Source organism: Bubalus bubalis, chromosome 2, assembly GCF_019923935.1.
Source record: "Bubalus bubalis isolate 160015118507 breed Murrah chromosome 2, NDDB_SH_1, whole genome shotgun sequence".
Lineage (NCBI taxonomy): Eukaryota > Metazoa > Chordata > Mammalia > Artiodactyla > Bovidae > Bubalus > Bubalus bubalis.
In genome coordinates, this window is record NC_059158.1 from 76,069,742 (window position 1) to 76,091,798 (window position 22,057).

General features: G+C 42.0%; 1 protein-coding gene across 2 annotated transcripts in view; it reads right to left on the reverse strand.

Moving 5' to 3' along the window:
• The window catches only part of RAPGEF4 (Rap guanine nucleotide exchange factor 4), a 334,349-nt gene extending 313,141 nt beyond the window's left edge, over nt 1-21,208 (reverse strand). Inside the window, exon 1 of one of the 2 annotated variants that reach the window (XM_025274782.3) lies at nt 21,025-21,208. In XM_025274782.3, coding sequence (XP_025130567.2) covers nt 21,025-21,089 — 65 coding nt within the window. In that variant the 5' untranslated portion in view covers nt 21,090-21,208. The remainder of the gene's footprint in view (nt 1-21,024) is intronic. The other variant, XM_025274777.3, reaches the window with a different exon arrangement.
• Between the last annotated feature and the right edge of the window lie 849 nt (nt 21,209-22,057).

The window sequence follows — 22,057 nt, forward strand, 5'->3', positions numbered from 1 at the left end:
AAAATGAACCTCTAAGGTTGTTAAGATAAATATCCTATGAAGTGCTGAAAAGGTAGAAGCAAAGCAATAGAGATAATGTAAAACTCAATTGAGGAAAAGATAAGGTGCATTCACAAGCTGATAACGTACCGAAGATGAAAGAGCACAATAAAATTGTATTCTCTTCCCAGTCAACCAGTTGGTCTCTAAGTCTGGCTCTGCTTCGGAGATCTGCCTCAGAGTAAAGCTGCCTTTTTATATGATCCTGTTGGTATTCTCTGTAATCACACATTTTTGTATCAATAGGGGGCTCCCCAATTATGCTCTGATAACCTGGATAATTAAACAGGGACTCCTGGTCTAAGTATTTTCCACAAATAAAATGTAAAACTTTGTTACTGATTAGACGGCTCTAACTCTCACAAATCAGATCTTCAAATACCAACAAGTAAGAGTTTACAATGAGGCTGCTGCATGCATGGTACCTTAACATCAGCAGACACTTAACTACTCTCAAGTTGGCTTTAATTTTTGACATGACAAAATGTATAAGCATTTTGCTATATCATCTAATGAGTTGAGGGAAATGTAAGAATCAATACAAAAACATTTTCAAAAGGCAAGTGATAGACTAATGATAGAAAAGTTCCTTAGGATAGTGAACATGAAAAATCACTGGAGTTTATAGGTACTCAGGACATTATCTTGCTCTGAGAGGTGCATTTTTCTGAAAGGCCTGCTGTCAGAGAACACAGACCCCACAGAGGTACCAAGTGAATTCACCACTGATAAAACCAAACTGGCTAAATATGAAACTCAAAAGTTCATGAGTAGGATGGGATGTTGATACACCGTGAGTCAGCCATCAACATCCATGGTCAAAAGTACACCCACAGTTTCTTTAGAAACTCATTTAAATGAGAGTACTTTCCCTGATTTGTATGCAGCTCGTCAATTCTCTAGGGACAGCTTTCTTTTTTTTCTCAAAAATTATTATAATGAAGAATGAAAGTGAACAGCATTTTAAACATCTTTAAGTAGTAATATTTGAAGGATAAACCAAATTGTCAGGATTTATTCCTTCCACCATTCTCTGAAATAACCTTTGTCTATTACATCAACAAAAGCAAATTAATATGCTATAGGCTCTGTAAATGAAAAACTCAGCTTTCGTCCTTCTTCCCTGCCATGTTTCTCTCTCCTGTGGTTTTCCTTTAACACTCACATGGAATGCTTCACGTCTGACACTTCTGGTCACCCTGCAAGGTGGGGTGGGTTTCACCAAAACAACAAGCAAGTCTCCAATAACAGTTGGATGTCCTACAATGTAACACAATTCTGACACTATCTACCTGGAGATAGAATCAGATCTCACGGGTCAGGGTTCAGTCCCTCAAGACTGGACTCCCACACCCCTCCTCCAGATGCCAGTGGCAAACTCAGGTTATCACTTTTGCTTTGACCAATCAAGCTATAGGTCAGAGGTGCCAACTACCTTCTCCTTGGGTTCGATTAATTAGCTAAAGGAACTCACAGAACTCAGGGAAACACTTACTTACATTTACCAGCTTATTAAAGAATATGATACAGGATATGGATGAACAGCCAGATAAAGAGATACATAGGGCACAGTCTGGAAGGTCCCCATTGAGGTGAGGTGTGTCATGCTCCCGTGTGGATATGTTTGAATCCCCCACTACTGGAATTTTATGAAGCTTCCTAACATTCAGTTCAGTTCAGTCGCTCAGTTGTGCCCGCTCTTTGCGACCCCATAAATTGCAGCATGCCAGGCCTCCCTGTCCATCACCAACTCCCGGAGTTCACTCAAAACTCACGTCCGTCGAGTCGGTGATGCCATCCAGCCATCTCATTCTCTACCATCCTTCTCCTCCTGACCCTGATTCCACCAGCATCAGAGTCTTTTCCAATGAGTCAACTCTTCGCATGAGGTGGCCAAAGTACTGGAGTTTCAGCTTTAGCATCATTCCTTCCAAAGAAATCCCAGGGCTGATTTCTTTCAGAATGGACTGGTTGGATCTCCTTGCAGTCCAAGGGACTCTCAAGAGTCTTCTCCAACACCACAGTTCAAAAGCATCAGTTCTTCGGTGCTCAGCTTTCTTCACAGTCCAACTCTCACATCCATACATGACCACTGGAAAAACCATAGCCTTGACAAGACAGACATTTGTTGGCAAAGTAATGTCTCTGCTTTTTAATAGGATATCTAGGTTGGTCATAACTTTCCTTCCAAGGAGTAAGCGTCTTTTAATTTCATGGCTGCAGTCACCATCTGCAGTGGTTTTGGAGCCCAAAAAAATAAAGTCTGACACTGTTTCCACTGTTGCCCCATCTATTTCCCATGAAGTGATGGGACCAGATGCCATGATCTTAGTTTCCTGAATGTTGAGTTTTAGGCCAACTTTTTCACTCTCCTCTTTCACTTTCATCAAGAGGCTTTTTAGTTCCTCTTCGATTTCTGCCATAAGGGTGGTGTCATCTGCATATCTGAGGTTATTGATATTTCTCCCGGCAATCTTGATTCCAGCTTGTGCTTCTTCCAGCCCAGAGTTTCTCATGATGTACTCTGCATAGAAGTTAAATAAGCAGGGTGACAATATACAGCCTTGACGTACTCCTTTTCCTATTTGCAACCAGTCTGTTGTTCCATGTCCAGTTCTAACTGTTGCTTCCTGACCTGCATATAGGTTTCTCAAGAGGCAGGTCAGGTGGTCTGGTATTCCCATCTCTTTCAGAATTTTTCACAATTTGTTGTGATCCACACAGTCAAAGGCTTTGGCATAGTCAATAAAGCAGAAGTAGATGTTTTTCTGGAACTCTCTTGCTTTTTCAATGATCCAGCGGATGTTGGCAATTTGATCTCTGGTTCCTCTGCCTTTTCTAAAACCAGCTTGAACATCTGGAAGTTCACTGTTCACTTATTGCTGAAGCCTGGCTTGGAGAATTTAAGCATTACTTTACTAGTGTGTGCTGCTGCTGCTAAGTTGCTTCGGTCATGTCCGACTCTGTGCGACCCCATAGACGGCCTCCTACCAGGCCCCTCTGTCCCTGGGATTCCCCAGGCAAGAACACTGTAGTAGATTGCCATTTCCTTCTCCAATGCATGAAAGTGAAAAGTGAAAGTGAAGTCACTCAGTCGTGTCTGACTCTTAGCGACCCCATGGACTGCAGCCCACCAGGCTCCGCCGTCCATGGGATTTTCCAGGCAAGAGTACTGGAGTGGGGTGCCATTGATGAGTACAATTGTGCAGTAGTTTGAGCATTCTTTGGCATTGCCTTCCTTTGGCATTGGAATGAAAACTGACCTTTTCCAGTCCTGTGACCACTGCTGAGTTTTCCGAATTTGCTGGCATATTGAGTGCAGCACTTTCACAGCATCATCTTTCAGGATTTGAAATAGCTCAACTGGAATTCCATCACCTCCACTAGCTTTGTTAATAGTGATGCTTTCTAAGGCCCACTTGACTTCACATTCCAGGATGTCTGGCTCTAGGTGAGTGATCACACCATCGTGATTATCTTGGTCGTGAAGATCTTTTTTGTACAGTTCTTCTGTGTATTCTTGTCACCTCTTCTTAATATCTTCTGCTTCTGTTAGGTCCATACCATTTCTGTCCTTTATCGAGCCCATCTTTGCATGAAATGTTCCCTTGGTATCTCTAATTTTCTTGAAGAGATCTCTAGTCTTTCCCATTCTGTTGTTTTCCTCTATTTCTTTGCATTGATCATTGAGGAAGGCTTTCTTACCTTTTCTTGCTATTCTTTGAAACTCTGCATTCAGAGGCTTATACCTTTCCTTTTCTCCTTTGCTTTTCACGTCTCTTCTTTTCACAGCTATTTGTGCCATGGTCAATTATTTAAATCCATTTTCAGAGCCTCTCCCCTCCCTGGAGGATGGAGGGGGTGGGGTTGAAAATTCTAAGCTTCTAATCATGGCTTGGTCTTTCTGGTGACCAGACCCCATCTAGGAGCCCACCCAGAGTTGCCTCTTTAGGACAGAAGATGATCTTGGTAATTTTATCACTTAGGAATTTACAAGGGTTTCAGGAGCCCTATGTCCGACACAGGGTCAAAGACAAATAATAGGACAATGTTTTTATCACTCAGGAACTGACAAGAGTTTTAGGAGCTCAGTGCTAGGAACAGGGCCAGGGATGATAGTGTATATATATTTTACAGTGACTTTCACAAAATAATGCCTCATAACCAAACAAAAGAGCACTATCACATGTATTCAGCCTCTGCCCCCATCACAGGCACTAGCCTAACCCATGTTCTCTACAATACCTCAGCCACCAACCACCTATTTAGTAAAGAATGGATTACACTGATTTAAATTCATACTACATGATCTCTCAGTTCATTAAAGACCTTTGATCATATCTGACTTTTACAAAAACCTGCCCACCCTCCCTAAAATATGAGCACCCTCAGTTTCTTGCCCTGTTCTCTACTTTGTCTTCCTGCATTAGTCTAATCACTTTCTGACCCTGTAATATAGATTTGTCTGTCGCCCTACTCCACCACTCCTTATCCATTTACCTTTGGCCTGACAACCTTTTTTACCACCTAACTTTTCCTGTTTTGTTCACCACTGTATTCCTTACTGCTTGGAACAGTATCCAGCACATAGCAAGTACTCAACAGATATCAATAGCTTTTTGAAGGACTGGTTGAATTAAATAATGTCTTCCCAATGAATATTTAAATTCATGAGGTCAGAGTCCATGTCAGATTTTCTTACTAACCTATCCCCAGTAAGAATGTCACATGGAAAGTGGAGAGTAAAATCCCTGAATGAATGAATAGTAGGAAAGGAGAGGACTAAAATCATATCTTTTTCCTAAGGAACACATTTGGGCTGAGGAAGATGAAAAGGAGCATTAACAGGGAAAAAGAGAAAGCTAGAGGAGTGACAAGAGTGGCGAGGGACACTAGAGATAGAACTTTCCTATATCGCATGGCTGTTTAAAGAGTTTATAAAGAGAACATCTAAAGTTTAAGAACTTAACTTGTTTCTGTAACATGTTCAATAAGTAATCAATCAATGACTAGAAGAAAAAGGCTGTCAGAGCCTGAACACCAGGGAAGACATTAATGTCTTCATTTGAGGTTTAAACAGAATTGAAATGCCACATACAACATCAAGAATCAAATTATCAAGTTCCAAGCAATGTCAACTTCCCATCAAAGGTCTTTTATTTATTTTTAACATGTCTAACAATTAACCCTTTTCTAAGGGCCTTTGCACTCATTTCACATGCCAGCAAAGTAATGCTCAAAATCCTTCAAGCTAGGCTTCAACAGTATGTGAACCAAGAAATTCCAAATGTACAAGCTGGATTTAGAAAAGGCAGAGCAACCAGAGGTCAAATTGCCAACACCCACTGAATCATAGAAAAAGCAAGGGAATTTCAGAAAAACATCTACTTCTGCTTCATTGACTACACTAAAGCCTTTGACTGTGGATCACAACAGACAATAAAATTCCAAAAGAGATTTCTCACCTGCCTCCTGAGAAACCTGTATGCAGATCAAGAAGCAACAGTTAGAACCAGACATGGAACAATGGACTGGTTCCAAACTGGGAACGGAGTACATCAAGGTTGTATATTGTCACCCTGCTTATTTAACTTATATGCAGAGTACATCATGTGAAATGCTAGGCTGGATGAATCACAAACTGGGATCAAGATTGCCAGGGAAAATATCAACAACCTCAGATACATAGATGATACAACTCTAATGGCAGAAAGTGAAGGGGAACTAAAGAGATGCTTGATGAAGGTGAAAGAGGAGAATGAAAAAGATGGCATAAAAGTCAACATTCAAAAAACTAATATCATGGCATCCAGTCCCTCACTTCATGGCAAATAGATGGGGAAAAAGTGGAAACAGTGGCAGATTTTATTTTCTTGGGCTCCAAAATCACTGCAGACAGGGACTACAGCCACAGAATTAAGAGATGCTTGCTCCTTGGAAGAAAAGCTATGACAAACCTAGACAGATTATTAAAAAGCAGAGATGTCACTTTGCCAACAAAGGTCCATATCGAAGCTATGGAGAGACTTTTCCAGTAGTCATGTATGGATGTGAGAGTTGGACCATAAATAAGGCTGAGCACTGAAGAATTGATGCTTTTGAACTGTGGAGCTAGAGAGGACTCTTGAGAGGCCCTTGGACAGCAAGCAGATCAAACCAGTTAATCCTAAAAGAAATCAACCCTGAATATTCATTGGAAGGACTGATGCTGAAGCTGAAGCTTCAATACTTTGGCCACCTGATGCAGTGAGTCAACACATTGTAAAAGACTCTGATGCTGGGAAAGATTGAGGGCAGGAGGAGGAGAGGGCAACAGAGGATTAGATGGTTGGATGGCATCACCGACTCAATGGATATGAGTTTGAACAAACTCTGGGAAATGGTGATGGAGAGGGAAGCCTGGCATGCTGCAGTCCATGGGGTCACAAAGAGTCAGACATGACTTCGGGACTGAACAACAACAAGGGCTTTTAAAAGTACTTCTCCATTTAATTAAATAGGAGAGAGGCTCTTGAACTTTCAACCAATTTATAGGTAATAATCCTATTGAGCAACTGATCATAATTAATATGCTTATGTTTTATAATTTTATTCCATAAAATATTTTCAGAAAATTATATTACTCATTTTAAAATTATTTTTTGACATATAGTTGCTTTACATTACTATGCCAATTTTTGCTATACAGCAAAGTGAATCAGTCATACACATATGAAAATGAAAGTGAAAGTCACTCAGTCATGTCTGACTCTTTGCGACCCCATAGACCCTATACAGTCCATGGGGTCGCCTGCATTGCAGATGTATTCTTTACGAACTGAGCTATCAGGGAAGCCCACATATACACATAACCTCACTTTTTTTGATATGTTACTCATTTTAAGAATGCTTCAGCATGATTAACACATGCTCCTTAGTTTCCATGGTAACAATTATCGGGCCAGACTCTTGACCACCATTTGTGTGTTAGAGAGGCACCAACATTCCTCCTTGAGAATACACCATTGCCCCTACAACTTCACAGAGAAGGGCAGGACCACCATTAAGACATACAGTCTTGTTTGGCTATCAAATGAGGATGTAATTATCTTCCATGTTTGGCTAAGTCCAAAGTCATAAAACTCTCCATTTAACCAACAATACATAACAGCAGTACTCCAGGTATCTACTGAAAAATATTACTTCAAAGTCATTGGTATCCAATGTTATTAATTATCATGAGATGTGAAAAACAATATTTATGGAAAATTTTCTGAAAGAGATGCACTCCACCTATTTTTAAAACAGCCTAAAATCTATCCTGGTATTAAATTGTGTGTACTAAGTCACTTTAGTTGTGTCCAACTCTTTGCAACCCTATGGACTGTAGCCTGCCAGGCTCCTCTGTCCCTGGGATTTTCCAGGTAAGAATATTAGAGTGGATTGCCATGCCCTTCTCCAGGGCCTCTTCCCAACCCAGGGACTGAGCCCATTTCTCATATCTCCTGTATTGCAGGCAGATTATTTACCACTAGCGTCACCTCGGAAGTTTTAAACAATCAAAAAGCTGTATATCGGCTCCCTCAGAGAAATACTCTCCTTTAATGTCCCTTTGGCATTATGCTATCATGATATGAGAGCCCTATGAAACGCGTTACTGAATTCACTATTGGGATGTTGTGGAGGATATTGTTCATCACACGGCACAGTATCTTCTCCATGAGGTTGAGGAGATCAACAGGTTCCAGTATCATCCTATTTAACATGAAAGTGAAAGTGTTAGTTGGTCAGTCATGTCCAATTCTTTGTGACCCCATCGACTACAGCATGCCAGGCTCCACCGTCCATGGGATTTTCCAGGCAAGAATACTAGAGTGGGTTGCCATTTCCTTCTCCAGGGGATCTTTCCAACCCAGGGATTGAACCCAGATCTCTGCATTGCAGGCAGATTCTTTACCATCTGAGCCACCGAGGAAGCCATACTTACTTATTATATTGTTGTAATATACTTAGTTGTTCTTCTCTGGCAGAAATAATTTTCATTTGTAAATACTGAATAATGAAATAACTGTGCTTCCTTTTTTGTGCTGACCATGAGAAATCACAGTTTTAATGATCATATTAGAAAAGAAGAAAATTAATTATCTAAGTTTCCTTTTTAAAAAGCCAGAAAAAGAGAGCAAGTTAAACCCAAACTAAGTAGGATAAAAGGAGGCAAAAAGCACAAATCATTGAATTTCTCAAATAATAGAGAAAATCAACTAAAAATTGGTTCCTTTAAAAGATTAACAAATTGGGAAGCTCCTAGCAAAGTCAGTCAAGAAAAAGAGAGAGCAGACAAAAAAATACTAGTATGAGATATGAAAGAAGAAACATCACTATATATCCTAAGGACACTAAAAGGATAATAAGAGAAAACTAGGAACAATGCTATGCCCATAAGTTTGATAACTTAGATGAAATGGACATACTCCTTGAAATAACTTTTCAAAATGGACACAAAAGAAACAGAAAACATAAGTAGTTTTCTATCTATTAAACAGATTGAATTTGTCATCAAAAAGCTTCCCACAAAGACTACTCCCAGTCAGGAGACATCTATAAAACATTTTAAGAGGAAGTAACATCAATATGCACGCATGCTAAGTTGCTTCAGTCGTGTCTGACTACTTGCAAACCCTATGAGCTGTAGCCCACCAGGCTCCTCTGTCCATGGGATTCTCCAGGCAAGAATCCTGGAGCAGGTTGCCATTTCCTTCTCCAGGGATCTTTGCTACTCAAGGATCAAACCCATGTCTCCTGTATCTCCTCCATTGGCAGGCAGGTTTTTTTACCACTAGTGCCACCTGGGAAGTACAACATCAATATTATACCACCCTTTTAAAAATAAAGGAAATAGAGAAAAAGGAAATGTTTCCTGGTTCAAGGAAATCCATGCTTACCCCTTGTGTTCAACTTTGTCCTGGCAATCCTAGCCAATGCAACAAAGCAAGAAAAATACATAATAAAAGACATAAAGATCAGAAACAATAAGTAAAACTACCAGTATTCACAGACAATAAGATTGTCTAGATAAAAATACTGAGGAATCTACAAAACAACTACTAAAACTGAATAACTGTCCTAAAGTTGCACCATTAATAACATCAAAACTGGATTTGAGCACAAACAGTATGGCTCCCAAACTCTTAACCCCTACATTAAACTTTCTACTTAGAGAAGAGCATGCAGCTACATTTTTATTAGCCACAAACCTCAACACAACCACTACAGTATGTATTTGTAGCCTCATCTGATGCTTTGGAAACAGAGGTTCAGAAGAATGAATAATGTCACCAAGATCACAGGGCTAAAGGGTTGGAAGTGGCAAAATGTGAATCCAGGTCTGGCAGACCTTAAAACAAGGTTGAACTGAAAATACCATATTTTCCAGATTGGATAAGGAAACAAAAAGATCCAGATCTAGATGGTAAGGTCCTAAAACAAAGCAGTAGAATTCAAAGACCAAGAGAAGAACTGGTGACTGGTTAGGTATAACAAGGGACATAGGAAATGCAAGACAGAGGTAATGCAAAGTTTTGAGAATGATTAATTAATAAAACAGAAAAGCAAGGAGGAAAAACTGATGGAGAAGAGAGTTAAGAAAGATGAAATCAGTTTTAGACAAGCTGAAAATCAACTTGTTAGGCCAAGGATAGTTTTGACAACAAATGATAGAAAACCTAACAGAGTGGTTTCCAGAAATACAGTATGTTTTTCTTCACAAAACAAGAAAGCTGAAGGTAGGCAACTATTGATTTAAATTCAGCAGCTGTACAAAGTCAGAACTGAAGTCTGTGCTTCTCCTGGCCCTTCCTTCTGGCATTATAATATGGTTACCATAGGCCCAAGGTAGTAATTTCAGGCAGAAGGAAGAGAACAAAGTAGTGTCAAACACATCTGTATCTTTCATCAGTAAGGCAAAAGCTATCCTAGAAGCCTCTAACAGGGTTTTACTATGTCTTATTGGCCAGAAGTGTATCCCATGGGCACCAAGCCTCTAGAGAGGCTGGAAAGATAAGTATTTTGTCTTTTTCTAACCTTTCTAGCAGTAGTAGGTGAAGGAAAACAATATCTTGCCCAGATTCTTAATGGGATATTTGATATGGGAATATCCGACAGGGAAACAAAAGGGCATCTAGTCCAGAAGATAGACCATGGATACAGGATGTAAGCAATGTGCACAGTTAAAACACAGGAATGCATTGGTGCTCTAAGAAGAGTGTGCATGAAGAGAACACAGGGTAGCGATGGCCCTGTTTTTCTGTCCGTGCAGGGAAAGCAAGTAACGCACATGGATGCAGCGGAGTAAACACGGCACCCAGCGCCTCTACTCCAGCCAGTCAGATTGTTTGCTTTCCTATGTGTGACTGGGTCTTTCCCTGTCCTCCTCTACACCCAGTTAGTTCATCCTCTCCCTCTTTCCTCTGTCTCTCAGTTTTCCCAAGATGGTCTCTCCTTTCTCTTTCCTTCAATCTTCAATTAAAGGTTGTTGTTGTTTAGTCGCTAAGTCATGTCCGATTCTTTTGTGACCCCATGGACTGTAGCCCGCCAGGCTCCTCTGTCCATGGAATTTCCCAGGAAAGAATACTGGAGTGGGTTGCCATTTCCTTCTCCAGGGGGTCTCCCCAAGTCAGGGATCGAGCCCACGTCTCCTGTATTGGCAGGCAGATTCTTTACCACTGAGCAACCTGAGAAGCCCGTGAATTAAAGTCCTGGAAGAAAATCTCACTCTTCACTGCCACCATTCAAGTGCATAAAAATGGATCTAAATCTATCTAAAGAGAAAGTAGCTGCCTTGGGTTTAGGGAGATGAAAAAAGATAAGAAGCCCAGAAGGGCTATGAAATCTTATAAGCACATAGAAAATTCAAACTAAAGAGCATCTGCCCATCCTAGCCTCACTGGAGGAGCATGAAGTCCATTTGGGGGAAGCCAAACTAAGACAAGAAAAATTTGCTTTGCTGAGTACGATTCTCCCTGATGACTCTTTAGGCTTCCAGTCTGTGTTCAGGAGACCAGACTGTAAGACCAGGGTGAGATGAACCAGGTACCTTTTTCTCAGGCCTACTGCTTTGTGAGCACAACATTCCTCATGTGCCTCTGATCTGAGGGAGTCCAGTTCCTATTGAACCTTTCCTTGCCTAAATCCTAAAAGCACAGGCAAAATCAGCACCACAGAACTTAATCCTGATTACACATGAGGATGTAATGTTCTCTAAATGCTCCACACATACACTCCCATGTTTTGGAGCTACCATGAGATGTCCCTCAAGAAGTTGTAGATAAGATAGTGGCCAAGCATTTAAATTTCAAGAACAGTATATTTGCTAACATCACAAAAAGAGATCACTTGACATGCACTCATAATGCAAGTATATAACCCTTCTGTGAAAGACTGTTGTCAAAAAAAAAATCAAATCAATTAATAAAACCGATCAAGCCCTAGAGCCAAATACCAATTTACAGGAAATACAGGGGCCAAAGGCACATATTTAAAAACACCATGAGGGTATAATTAAAATTCAGACTATAAAAATCTACCTGTTTCTTCAACAAATGTATTACAAGGAATAAAAAGAGAGAGCTATAGGGAAAATCCAGAGATTAAAAAAGACCTAGATACATATCAACTAAATACAACTTATTTGGATCCAATAAAAACAAACTGCAAAAAAGAAAAAGTCATGATTAAATGGGAAAGTCTGCACTCTGACTGGATATTTGATCATATTAGGAAATTAGTGTTAATTTTAAAATATGTGACAATATACTTAGAGTCCTTAGGTACTAGAGATATATATGTAAATATTTACAGATAAAATGATACTATATGGGACTTGTGATAAAATAATCCTGGCAGTGGTGGGGGACAGTTCAGTTCAGTTCAGTCACTCAGTCGTGTCCACTCTTTGAGACCCTATGAACCACAGCACACCAGGCCTTCCTGTCCATCACCAACTCCTGGAGTTTCCTCAAACTCATGTCCATTGAGTCGGTGATGCCATCCAACCATCTCATCCTCGGTCATCCCCTTCTCCTCCTGCCCTCAATCTTTCCTAGCATCAGGGTCTTTTCAAATGAGTCAGCTCTTCGCATCAGGTGGCCAAAGTAGTGGAGTTTCAGCTTCAACATCAGTCCTTCCAATGAACACCCAGGACTGATCTGCTTTAGGATGGACTGGTTGGATCTCCTTTCAGTCCAAGGGACTCTCAAGAGTCTTCTCCAACACCATAGCTCAAAAGCATCAATTCTTTGGTGCTCAGCTTTCTTTATAGTCCGACTCTCACATCCATACATGACTACTGGAAAAAACAGAGCCTTGACTAGATGGACCTTTGTTGACAAAGTAAGGTCTCTGCTTTTTAATATGCTGTCTAGGTTGGTTATAACTTTCCTTCCAAGGAGTAAGTGTCTTTTAATTTCATGGCTGCAATCACCATCTGCAGTGATTTTGGAACCCAAAAAAATAAAGTCAGCCACTGTTTCCCTGTCTATTTCCCATGAAGTGATGATGGGACCAGATGCCATGATCCTAGTTTTCTGAATGTTGAGCTGTAAGCCAACTTTTTCACTCTCCTCTTTCACTTTCATCAAGAGGCTTTTCAGTTCTTCACTTTCTGCCATAAGGGTGGTGTCATCTGCATATCTGAAGTTACTGATATTTCTCCCGGCAATCTTGATCCCAGCTTGTGCTTCTTCCAGCCTAGTGTTTCTCATGATGTACCCTGCATATAAGTTAAATAAGCAGGGTGACAATATACAGCCTTGACGTACTCCTTTTCCTATTTGGAACCAGTCTGTTGTTCCATGTCCAGTTCTAACTGTTGCTTCCTGACCTGCATACAGGTTTCTCAAGAGGCAGGTCAGGTGGTCTGGTATTCCTATCTCTTTCAGAATTTCCCACAGTTTATTGTGATCCACACAGTCAGAGGCTTTGGCATAGTCAATAAAGCAGAACTAGATGTTTTTCTGGAACTCTCTTGCTTTTTCGATGATCCAGCGGATGTTGGCAATTTGATCTCTGGTTCCTCTGCCTTTTCTAAAACCAGCTTGAACATCTGGAGCGCAGAGCAGCAGGTGCACAGTGCAGGAGGGAGTGGCCGAGAGGAGATACCCCACATTCAAGGTCAGAAGCAGCGGCTGAGAGGAGTAACCCCATGTCCAAGGTCAGGAGCGGTGACCATAAGGATATACCCCACGTCCAAGATAAGGAGCAGGGGCTGCACTTTGTTGGAGCAGCCATGAAGAGATATCCCACGTCCAAGGTAAGAGAAATGCAAGTAAGACCATAGGCGCTAAGAGAGGGCATCAGAGGGCAGACACACTGAAACCACAATCACAGACAACTAGCCAATCTGATCACATGGACCACAGCCTTCCTTGTCTAACTCAATGAAACTAAGTCATGCTGTGTGGGGCCACCCAAGACGGGCAGTTCATGGAGAGGTCTAACAGAATGCGGTCCACTGGAGAAGGGAATAGCAAACCACTTCAGTTTTCTTGCCTTGAGAACCCCATGAACAGTATGAAAAGGCAAAAAGACAGAACACTGAAAGATGAACTCCCCAGGTCAGTAGGTACCCAGTATGCTACTGGAAATCAGTGCAGAAATAACTCCAGAAAGAATGAAAGGATGGAGCCAAAGCAAAAACAACACCCACTTAGGGATGTGACTGGTGATAGAAGCAAGGTCTGACAAGTATAGAACAATATTGCAGGGATGTTAGGAATTGTTAGGACACTGGAATGTTAGGTCCATGAATCGAAGCAAATTGGAAGTGGTCAAACAGGAGATGGCAAGAGTGAACATCGACATTCTAGCAATCAGCGAACTAAAATGGACTGGAATGGGTGAATTTAACTCAGATGACCATTATATCTACTACTGTGGGCAGGAATCCCTTGGAAGAGATGAAGTAGCCATCATAGTCAACAAAAGAGTCCAAAATGCAGTACTTGGATGTTATCTCAGAAACGACAGAATGATCTCTGTTCGTTTCCAAGGCAAACCATTCAATATCACAGTAATCCAAGTCTGTATCTGACCAGTAACGCTGAAGAAGCTGATGTTGAATGGTTCTATCAAGACCTACAAGACCTTTTAGAACTAACACCCAAAAAAGATGTCCTTTTCATTATAGGGAACTAGAATGCAAAAGTGGGAAGTCAAGAAACACCTGGAGTAACAGGCAAATTTGGCCTTGGAGTACAGAATGAAGCAGGGCAAAGGCTAATAGAGTTTCGCCAAGGGAATGCACTGGTCATAGCAAACACCCTTTTCCAACAACACAAGAGAAGACTCTACACATGGACATCACTAGATGGCCAATACCAAAATCAGATTGATTATATTCTTTGCAGCAAAGATGGAGAAGCTCCATACAGTCAGCAAAAATAAAACCAGGAGCTGACTGTGGCTCAGATCATGAACTCCTTATTGCCAAATTCAGACTTAAATTGAAGAAAGTGGGGAAAACCACTAGACCATTCAGGTATGACCTAAATCAAATCCCTTATGATTATACAGTGGAAGTGAGAAGTAGACTTAAGGGACTAGATCTGACAGAGTGCCTGATGAACTATGGACAGAGATTCATGACATTGTACAGGAGACAGGGATCAAGATCATCCCCAAGAAAAAGAAATGCAAAAAAGCAAAATGGCTGTCTGAGGAGGCCTTACAAATAGCTGTGAAAAGAAGAGAAGCAAAAAAGCAAAGGAGAAAAGGAAAGATATACCCATTTGAATGCAGAGTTCCAAAGAATAGCAAAGAGAGATAAGAAAGCCTTCCTCAGTGATCAGTGCAAAGAAATAGAGGAAAACAACAGAATGGGAAAGACTAGAGATCTCTTCAAGAAAACTAGAGATATCAAGGGAACATTTCATGCAAAGATGGGCTCAATAAAGGACAGAAATGGTATGGACCTAACAGAAGCAGAAGATATTAAGAAGAGGTGGGAAGAATACACAGAAAAACTGTACAAAAAAGATCTTCATGACCCAGATAATCTAGATGGTGTGATCACTCATCTAGAGCCAGACATCCTGGAATGTGAAGTCAAGTGGGCCTTAGAAAGCATCACTACGAACAAAGCTAGTGGAGGTGATGGAACTCCAGTTGAGCTATTTCAAATTCTAAAAGATGATGCTGTGAAAGTGCTGCACTCCATATGTCAGCAAATTTGGAAAACTCAGCAGTGGCCACAGGTCTGGGGGACAAGTGGGTATAAATAAAACAACATTGAATGTGAGTTGATGACTGTTGGAGGCGAAGGGCATGGAACAACAGAATTATTATACTATTCTCTCTTCTTTTACATATGTTGAAATTTTCCATAATAAACTTCAAAAAATAAAAATTAGAATAGAGCTATGCCATGTCATGTCATTTTTTTTAAGTATTCACATCAGCCAAGAAAATAAGGGAAAATCAGAGGCAGATGCTGGTGCCCAGTCAAGCCCTTTCTATGGCAGAGGGGCCCAGTGTGAGGACTTGCCCTAAAAATTGCAGAGGCTATTTCATCCCTGAGGAAGAGGATGCCTCTGGACATCTCACCCTGGTCCCAAAAGTACCTTCTACAATTAGGGAGCTGCCCTGAAGCTGAAGGTAAAATGATGACTACAATACAACATCAAGAGATGCACAGAAAGGAGTAGATAGGCAATTGTGATGAAGCCTGAGTTGTGCTATTACATTGTTGGACAAAGTGTAACAAAGAGTCCTATGGGAGCACTCAGAAGATCCTCTAACTGGAAGAGGTGATGACCAAACTGCCCTGAAGAATTCCCAGAACTATCTTCTGATTATAATTCAATTCCCAAGCTCTATTGCTCTAGGAAGAGGATGAGCTGGCCAGAAGTTGTAAGTGTCCTGATCTCCTGGCAGCTTTGCCTCTCATCATAAAAGCACAACATGGCCTTCTAATAACAATTGGATTTCCATACAGCTTGCCTAGAGAAGGAACATATTAGCCAAAGGATGGCAGTATCCACTTCTCTGATGCTCAATTCAGTTCAGTTCAGCTCAGTTCAGTTGCTTAGTCATGTCTGACTCTTTGTGACCCCATGGACTGCAGCACGCCAGGCCTCCCTGTCCATCACCAACTCGCGGAGCTTACTCAAACTCATGTCCATCAAGTCGGTGATGCCATCCAACGATCTCATCCTCTGTTGTCCCCTTCTCCTCCTGCCCTCAATCCTTCCCAGCATCAGGGTCTTTTCAAGTGAGTCAGTTCTTCGCATCAGGTGGCCAAAGCATTGGAGTTTCAGTTTCAGCATCAGTTCTTCCAATGAATATTCAGGACTGATCTCCTTTAGAATTGACTGGTTGGATCTCCTTGCAGTCCAAGAAATTCTCAAGAGTCTTCTCCAACACAACAGTTCAAAAGCATCAATTCTTTGGTGCTCAGCTTTCTTTATAGTCCAACTCTCACATCCGTACATGACTACTGGAATTATCAAATTAATAAACTTTCTGGTTTTTATAGGTTCTGAGAGTTTGGTGCCTATATATCTATCCCTGAAAAAAATGCATTAATTCTTGATGTGCCGACAAATCAGAATTTCAAGAGTGTAAGACCAGCCCAGAATCCTGGGTAATGCCATCCCTTGGAACCTGCCTAGGTAGACACCAGCCTTCCCCTGCCTTCTGCTCTGCATGCTTCTTTGATCTTCTAGATTCCTTAAGGCTGGAATTGTATCTGATGCTTCTTTGATAGCTGAGTCATCCTCTTTCACCATGTCTGCTAAAAAGCATGCTCGTTTTTAACAAATTTGTTTCTTGATTTCTTTCACTCTCATTCAACCCCATCAAAAATAGCTAACTCAACATCTATTTAGGAATCAAGTCAAATGCAAGAACTATGTAAGGGGCATTTTTTAATGAAAAATTAATAATTTTAAAACTCTTTGGCTATTTTGAAAGATGACAAACTTTTTCACATAGTCATACTATATTAACTTCCTTTTCTGCTTAGGTGGTCCACAAACAATTTAATCAACCAAGGACCTCCCTCCACACTATACTTATAACTGAAGAACAAGAAACCAAACATCATCAACTCCTTCCCAGACAAAGAACAACTTTCATCTCCAATGATTTCTCTGTAGATCACTTAGATAGATTCTTTGACCTGTAACAGGGGATGGCAAACTTTTTCTTCAAATATCCACAGAGCAAATACTTCAAAAGCTGTGAGCCACAGGGTCCTGCTATTGTGCTGTGAAAGCAGCCATGGACAATATGAAGCCAAATGAGCATGGCTGTGTTCCAGCAAAACTTTGCTTGTGGACACTGACATTTGAATTTCATATAAATTTCATGGGTCACAAAAGATTAATCTTGTGGTTTATTTCCAACCACTCAGAAATGTGAAAAACATTCTTAGCTCAGGAGACACACGAGCAGCTGCCGGATCTGGCCCATGGGCCATAGTTTGCCAACTCCTGCTCCACAGTGATGAATATTGGCAACAGTTCACTATACGTACTGTGAATGTGTGTGGTCCCTTCATAACACGCCCCTACCAACCATGAGAATTATGATCTATAACGGTTCTTAAATTCTCAAGTGGCAAAACTTACAAGCTTGTGGGAAAAATATTTTCACTAATATTTTAAAAAATGGTCAACACGTTTTTAAAAGGTATTTTGCATATAAAATATCTTTTATAAAAATATATTTTACATATCTTAAATCCCAAAGAGTGGGGTACTGTGTAATACATTTCTAGTTACCATCCCTGCTCAAAAAAAATTTGTAAGATAAATGAGGCAGCGCTAAGCTTGTTTTGCTTTGACAATGTTTTCTGTTGAGGCTTTTTTCAATGTATTTTTATTCATCCAAATGTTCAATGGCTTTCTGATTTTTACAATTAGTATTCATACACTCTCACCTTCTGAGTTGTACCATAGTCCAAGAACTTGGATGCATGATACATAAAGAGCTTTAGATTTTGTTTCTTCAACCTAATCCACATATCTACATATTTTTAACCTCCCTCCCCATACATAAGCTTATAGAGCATTGCCTATCTATGACAACTTCCTAGGCACACTTAACAAATATTTCTACTGGATTATTTTCCTTGTTTTTGTTTGTTTGTTTCAACTTTCATTACACATCCTTTACACCTGCAGACTTTCTACTTTAACCCCCCTTTTTATTTCCAACCCACCATTGCTCTTTTTCTAGCTGTCCACAACAGTTGATGTTTGCATGATACATATATCTAAACTATATTTCCCAGCTGTGGAAAAGGTCCCAGCATCATTTCCCCAGACAGGACATCAAGGATCAATGTACCATTTCCTCTTTGCTTCTGTGTGTGCTTGCAAAAGTCCATAATCGAGAGTTTTAGAAAAGCAGAGCATATGTTTTTATACTCTTGATTTGGTCACAAGAGGAATTTGTGGTTGAGATGAAATAAGCATATTTATCTGCCACCCCTAAGTGTCCTTGTTCACACTGCTCCCAGAATTTTCTGCCTGAGAAAATTCCCCTCAACCTCCAAGGACAGGAACCTGTGGGAAGCATCTGTGGCAGATCTGCTGAGGCTCTCCTCTGCATCCCCAAAGCATTTCCTACATCTCCATTAAAGCACTTAGGACTGCATTGCGCTTGCTTGTTTATGTAACTGTCCCACCCCCACCTGCCCACCCCACTAAGTCAATAAACAACTTTCATCTTTTCTTTTTTTTCCCCTGCCTCCCTCATGCCCAACACAGTGCCTGGAATAGAGCATCAAGATTGCATTTTTCAGAAATATTGAGGGCAGTGTCCCAAAAGGAAGGACTCTGGGGGCTTCCCCAGCCAACTTCCATCAGCATCCTTAATCTCCCTCCTCCCCTAAAAAGTCAGCAGACAATCTAAGTAAAAATGCTTAGATTTTTAAAAATTGGAAAAAAAAAAAAAAACCACTTCAAAAACAAGCATCTCAAGGCCCTCTTATCAAGAGACTGCCACTCTTAAACTCTTCTTCAAAGAAATTCTAGCAACAACACCGTGGAAAATGCAAAGTTCTCTTAACACTACAAAATAATATGCACACATGGCCCCTCACAGTTTTCACATTACTTTCACGATTTTTTTTTTCCCATTTGGCCCACTAATCCTTGGTAAGACAGATAGCATTAGCCTCATTTTTCAGTCACTCAAGGAAATAAAAGTGACATGTCCAAGATCAGAGCTTGTGACTGGTGACAGCTCTGGGCCTAAAATACTTAATTTGATTAAGGGTTAAATCTTAAATTGATCTGTCTACTCTCCAGCACTCCAGGAAAATTAGGCTTGATATCTATGGAGGATTCTACCCCCAACTCCATCCTTGAACATTCTGTAGTATCAGAATAAATTGTGACACTATGTTCTAAAAATCCATTCCAAACAAAAATCATCTGGGCAAATACACATTATGAAAAGAAAGAGTCAAATATGACCCACTTGTGTTAGTACTGTTCTATGATTTTTGCCATAAGTACTTACTGACTAGAGGGTTGCCAGTGAATTACTGACTGTTCAAAAAATGGCATGCCATGAATTTCTGCAAATGGAAATATGCAGTCTATTATCTAAACAATTCACTCATGAGGAAGTACCATTATTTATAAGGACAAGAGCTTGATTTTCTCTTCTTTGATAATTTGTCTTTCCTAAACTATTAAATTTAGATTACTTATCACATTAGCAGGTTCTTCACTTAGCTTCTCTACATAATTCTCTATGATTTAAACGTCACTTCAATTCTCTTACTATTTATTGCACACAACTCTTTTAATATTAGCACATATCATCTTAGACGTAAATAGGGCAATGCCTGCCAAAAAATCTTGCTACTGTGTGGTAATTGAAAGGCAAAATTATTTCTCAGATATATTAAGTTATTCAAATGAGCCACATTTAGTTTTTTTCAAATTATTTAATTTTTTCAACAAAGGCCTATATAGTAAAGTATGCAGAGCACGTCACACTTAAGATTTTCAAGTTTGATCTGGTTACGAATCTGCTAATTGTAAAAATTTCAATATGGCAGAGTGCAAAATATTTCCCCCAAATGCAAATAGAGATGTCATGCAGATAACTGCAAGACATGAATCACTGCCCTGCTGCATCAAACTGGAAAAATCAGAGGCAGTTCACTCTGCAAGATTTCTTACCCAGTTCTTAAAAGTTCAGATGCATCACCTTTTAATCAGGGTAATAAACTAATTGCTAACATACTGGGTAATGTTTACTGCTAAACCCACAATCTGGACAAACAGAAAATTATGCTGTCAGAGCCTGCAAACAACTGCAGTCCGCTGTTACACTGCACCCTCCTTACACAGGGCTGTCGTCGGGAGTCACAGTGCTTTGAGGTTTTAATTTTTTTAGAGTAAGGGTCTCTTCCCGAGAGGTAGGGTATTAAGACGAAAGCAGTCTCCCGCGTGACCTTCCTAACACAGACCTTGAGCGAGCGACTGCGTGGGCAGAAGCTGAGAATTTCAGAAGGCACTTGACAGCTCAACTGGGTCCTTCACACTTGGCTTTCAGGAACAAAAAAAAAAGCACGTTACTCTGCACCTGCCTCTCCACCCACCCTCCTTGAAACTTATTTACCCCTAAGGATCTAAACAGCCAGAAGAGGTAGGAATCTAGTCTCTCCGGTGATGCCTATGAAAATAAACCCCCGAGCCGGGAGTCGAGAGGGGCAGGGGGCGAGGAGACCTTGAAGGAGGGGCGAGGGGGACCTGGAGGGACTGGGGCTCCCCTCACTGCGCCTCAATTTCTCCACCACGTGTGAAAATCTCGCGCACCTGGTGCCCCAAGAGAGACCGGGGTCTGCGTCCCCTGGTCCCAGGCGCGGATCCTCCGCTCCCTCCCCGCTCAGGGACCCTCCTCCCGCGGCCCCGGCGGGCAACCCTGCGGCGGTCTCCGGGCAGAGACAGCGCGCGGAGCCCCGGCCGGCGGGGGCCCTTCCCCGGCTACCTTTTATCCAGACAGGCGATCCACTCGGCCGAGGAGGAAGAATGGGCAGCGTGCGCAGCGACCATGATGGGCAGCGGCGCGCGGTGTCCCCAGGCTGCGGCGACCTCCCGCGCTCGCTCTGCCTGAGCCTCGCCCGCGCCTCGCCAGCCGCGCGGACCCGCTCCTCCCCGCCCGCCTCGCGCCCAGCGCCGCGGCGACGCGCCCGCCCTCCCCGCGGCCCGCCGGGCGGGGGGCCAGCAAGGGAGGGGACCCGAGGGGCGGGCCGCGGGGACCGCGCTGCACTGCGGCGCCCGGGGGTGGGGAGTCCCGCGGTCCCACCCGCTGCGGGGAGGGGGCTGGGGGGCGACGCCGGGTGGCAGGCACCTGCGACAGGTGGCTGCTGCGTCTCCAGGAGACCTGGGCCGCACCCCTCACCTCGGGGCCTCCGGAGCGGGGAGGGAAGGAAGGCCCCGCGGGTGGGGGTTGGGGGACGGGGACGGATGTCAATGTCTATATATTTTTCATACAGCAAATGCCACTAAAATGGCTGCTGCCTCTCTGTTTCCTTAGAAACCCATTAGTCTCCCTCAGCAGCTGTCAAAACTTGCTGGCGGTTTCCTGCTCACCTTTGCTGCTTCTCCTTCAAAAAGGGATGGAGAGGAGGACTATCTGACTTGGCCTGGAGACACCGTCAGGGATCCCAGTCTCCCCTGGGAGCTGAGGGAGGCCTGGGATGGAACGGAGAAGAAGTGCAGCCACGGCCGGAAGCCCAGAGGGTAGGCCAGGGCCCAGAATGGTGACCAGTGGTGACTGTTGTTGTTTAATCACTAAGTTGTGTCCGACTCTTTCGGACACCGTGGACTGCTGCCCGCTAGGCTCCTCTGGCCATGGGATTTTCTAGGCAAGAATACCGGAGTAGGTTGTCCTTTCCTTCCTTCAAGTCATGACTGAAGGGTTGACAAACTGAAGTTTGCAGCCTTGAACCTTGCACTTGCTGGGGCTCCCATCACCTGCTCCATGAAACACACACAAGCACACAACTAAGAATGACGAG